This window comes from Egretta garzetta, unplaced genomic scaffold, assembly GCF_000687185.1.
Source record: "Egretta garzetta isolate BGI_Z169 unplaced genomic scaffold, ASM68718v1 scaffold8, whole genome shotgun sequence".
NCBI classification, from domain to species: domain Eukaryota; kingdom Metazoa; phylum Chordata; class Aves; order Pelecaniformes; family Ardeidae; genus Egretta; species Egretta garzetta.
This window is the reverse complement of record NW_009260407.1, coordinates 1676215-1680499: the sequence shown is the minus strand read 5'-3', so window position 1 is coordinate 1680499 and position 4285 is coordinate 1676215. Positions and strand designations below refer to the sequence as shown.

Here is a 4285-nt window from a genome sequence, read left to right as displayed (position 1 = left end):
CTGTTAGTGGGGGGAGATGTGTCGGTGTGGAAGAGGAGCAGGTTCCTGGGAAATACATCCAGAAAAAGGGAAGAGACAGGACAAGAAGGCAAGAAATGCGTGCAGGGAAACAGCGGCAGGAAGAGGAAAGAACAAATGAGAACTGGCAAGTTGATAAAAGAACAAAAGGGCTTTGTCTCACATTAAAGGCAGCTAACTACACAAATCATTTTCCCATGTAAGCAATTACTGCCGCTACCCCAGGGATAGTACGCGGTTGCAAATGGGAAGACTGAATTCTTTACATTCAGAGCTGGGTCTGGCAAGTGCTCCATCAATATGGCTCATGACACTCTGGGCCATGTCAGGCAAGCGGAGAAACTGAAACTCGATTGCGCAGATAGCTGGGATCCCTGTTTTAGAAATTGCCTGTCCATCTGTATGCGGGAGTAAGTAATCAGCTAGTGGAACAGAAAGATCAGCGGCTTCTGAAAGGAGGCAGGAGGTTTGGTTTATTCCTCTTTCACTCCTGACAGCGGCTGTTGACAGCAGCTTGCAGCAGGCAGGGGAGTCACGTAGGCATGAGTCAGGTAAAAATCAGACGTAAGTCTGAGATTCCCTTTCAGCCTGATTTTTCAGAAGTGCTGAGTGCAGGCAACTCCAATTCAAGCCAACGCACTGTTTAGCTTAATTCTGTTTTACAGCAACAGAGCTGGGAATATAAAACAGGTCTGAGAGACACCGAGGCCACAATAAACCAAAATTCGTTTGGTTCTTAATTGTATAGGTTGTGGCATGCATTTTTTTCTAATTCTTTGGGAATAGGCACCTATGATGATGGATTTGTTACAGAATGTAGATTTAAAGTGAAAAATATGAGCTCCTTGTATTTTATTGAAAATGCCCAAGCAGTTAATAATCTTTTTATTTGCTTTCTGGGGGAAGAAAAAAGGTTCCAGCTCAATATCAAATCACATCTATGGGGCCATAAAGTGAGGGGGGTGGCTGTCCTGCTGCAGGGTCTGTGTCTGGCAGTGCTTTTCACCCTCCATAATCAGCTTTTTGCAATGGGTTGCTCTGCTGGGACTTGGGAGAAATTGGTAACGAGGCTGATGGTCGCGAACTGATCTGCTTTGTTAGACTTTGTCTCAAGAGCGACCAAGTCATGACACCGATGAGGTCCCAGCTTGACAATCTCCTATTGCCACTGCTCGGCTGTCCTTAGCCCTGGGTATAAATTTACTCGCCTTCCAGCTCTCCATTTACTGGCACAAACTTATCTCACTGCTTGTACTGTGTTTTGACATCAGCCGCTCCAAAATTAGAAACTGATGTTATGGAAAACTTAATAATGTTAAAGAAATGCCAACCCATCTTCCCTGCTGTCTTGTGCTAATGCTTTTGTCTGACGAATTTCTTGCATTTCACAACCGACCAGAGGATGAGGGTTCAGGATTGCGCCCCAGCAGGGATGTAGTGCAGCTCAAGCCCCAGACTAGGACTGCATGGCATTTGGGTTACTCCCTATACCCCACCTCCCTGACCCATCTCCTGCAGGACCCTCGATCAGCCTTCCCCTCCATCTCCTTTCCGGCAGCCAGAGCTCTTCGGCTTTCTCTCCACCAAATTTCTCTCACCTTTGGTCGTGCTGAGGTTTGGGGTTAATTCTTTGGGGCGACAAGCGCACATGTAGCACCCCACATAGGGTGTCCCTTGTCTCAGCTCAGGGGACTCAGCCCTAGAAACTTGGCTGATGCTGTCTCTTTTTCTCCCAAAGAAATGGCGTTCATTTATTCACCTAAGCGCCTTTTTAAAGCTCCTTTTGAATTTTGCTCTCTCCAAAAGGCAGCATTTTGCTCTTTAGCAATGCCTGCTGGATGCTGCTCGACGAATGCTGTGCCCTGGAAGCTTTTACCTGGGGGGGGGCCCAGCTGTACCCTCCAGGAGCTGGGGCCCCCCCTACCCAGCTGCAGCGAGAAAGTTTCCCTTTGCAGCACTGAGAACAGGCAGAAACAAAGAGCCCGGAGGAGGTGGGGAGGGGAGAAGGGAAGAATGAGCTAGGTTAGGGGAAATAGAGCCTGGAAGAAAAGGAAAGGACCAGCTGATCTGAAAGCCCCGATAAAAGCCCGAGACAAAGGACGAAAGAGCCTGGGAGATTATCAAGGGGAAGCGGGAGGAGGAGCAGAAAGATGCAGCAGAACCTAAGTGGGAATGATGTAAAGTGCTGCAGGGAGGGGGGAGTTTCCTACCTAAAGCAGAGGGTGGCTCAAGTTACTCAACCACCTCCGTTTACAGGAACCGAGCCCCTTTCTCCCCTCACCCAGCTGGGAGCACCTGACAAACCAAGGAGCCGCTCCAGTGGGGGAAAAAAGTACCCATGTCCATCCTACAGCCCTGACAGCATCAGCCCCGATTGCTCATCCGTTTCCCAGTACGACAGAGTCATTTCGCTGGTGGGCAGAGAAGTCAGGGCCACTCTGCGTCCAGCACCCTGCAGCAGAGGAAGCATTAGTACTGCTGCTGCTAGCCTTGTTATTTTCTTCTAATAAAAAGGTGGTCATGACTCACTCCATTAAGAAACAAAAGCAGAGCTGTAATCAACTGAAAGGCAGTTGTTTGGATGCTCGGCATTAGGTGTGTAAAAAGAGGAAGGTCAGCTGCAGGTCGGGGCTGGTGATATACGCCCTGCCGCCAGGACAGGCCACACTTCAGGTATTCCCCACAGAGTTTATTTTCTGGGCTGGTGTCATTTGCCCCCCTCCTTCAGACGAGCGCTTCAGTCAAGAGCATGGTGCGGGGCGGGGGGTGGGGGGAAGCTCTCTTTCCCACCCCTCCACATTTCACTTGCGTTTCCTGAGAGGAAATGATGCTCTCGTGTGACTGCGCGGGCCCCCTCCTTCCTCCCGGGCGGGAGGAGCACGCTAGCATCTGCCCGCAGCCCCGCTCCCCCTCCCTCTGCCGCACTGGGACCAGTTGACCAGCTGGGCTCTTACTGGGAGCCAAGCCCCGGGGGAGTCAGGCGGCTTCTCAGGGAGGAAGGAGCAGCTCCTGAACAGGGGGCTGGGGGGTGGGAAAGCCAGGTTGTGTCCGGGCTGTGCCATTCCCATGTGAACAGGAATCTCCTGCCCATGCCAGCTTCCCCACCTGGTGAAGAAATAAAGGCAAGGAATCGGCCTGCCCGTGGGATAACGTGAAGGGTTTTGGTAGAGCTGTGGCCATGATTCTCGTGGTGGGGACCCAGTTGTGGCAGGGGCCACGCTGGCACGTGGGGATGGCTAACCTGGCCGCAGGGCTCCGGCGGTGCCCTCCTGCCTCCCAGGGTGGCTGCAGAAGGAGGGAAGGAGCTGGGCTGCCATGGCAGTGGTGGCCAGGTGAAGATGACACCCACGCTAAGCCAGAGCACTGCGAACACCTGCCCCTACCCACAAGCTATTTCTATTTTTGCTCCATCTCATACCCTGGCTGACTCAGAGGAGGGGAGCGAGGGGGCGGGGGCAGGTTAGAAGGAGCCAGCCAGGGGCTGCAGGTGGGTTGAAAGAGGAAGAGGAGGAGGTGCGTCAAAACCAGGAGCTGCTGTTCTTTCAACCAGCTTGGGCCTTTCCTATTTCACGCTTCTCCGTTTCAGCTGCGGGCAGCTTGAGGCAAGGGTGGCCGTGAGGCGAAGGGGCTTTCGGGCACCACCAGAACAAACGATGCCTGCTCCTGGAGAGCTCCACCATAACCGGCCCCGGCTGGAATGAGCCCGGCTGGAGCTCATCCTTTTAGCTGGTATCTTCCAGGGATTCCCAGTTCTCTTTTTGGTTGCTTTGCAAAATTTACATCAGGGAAGGGCAAGTGCCGAAGCTCCTGATTCCCGTGTGCCTGAGCGGCGTGGCTTCTGGGCGCAGGCACAGTCCGAGGTCGGTAGTGTAAAAGTCGGGCAGGTCCTTGAGGCGCCGTCTCGCAGCCTAGAAGTTGGCCACCAGGACAGGGTCGTGAGGCCCCCCCAACCAGCCAGGCCAGCGAGGTCTCTGTGGCCGGTGGCCCTCCCGCCCCCGCGGGGGGATTCATGAATTCCGAGGTAACAGCACATCCTGCTTTGTGCTCGGGCTGGGCTGGGGGGTGAGAGCGCACACAGCGAGGGGGGAGCAAGGGGAACTGAAACGCCCTTCGCAACCTGGTGTCAGCAACCTGCCCCAGCGCTGCGCCGCCCTTCCTCCTCCTCCTCCTCCTCCTCCTCCTCCCCCCCCCGCCCCCGGCACGCTTCCCGGCTCTCCTCGCTGGCGGGGGGGGCGGGGGTGCCTGGGTCAGCCCCCGGCCGGAGCGG

At 54.4% G+C, this 4285-nt stretch overlaps 1 protein-coding gene across 1 annotated transcript in view; it reads left to right on the top strand.

The window, feature by feature from the left end:
- Positions 1-560: 560 nt before the first annotated feature.
- The window catches only part of DUSP5 (dual specificity phosphatase 5), a 20103-nt gene continuing 16378 nt past the window's right edge, over positions 561-4285 (top strand). The window contains exon 1 of the mRNA XM_009643477.2: positions 561-582. Coding sequence (XP_009641772.1) covers positions 561-582 — 22 coding nt within the window. The remainder of the gene's footprint in view (positions 583-4285) is intronic.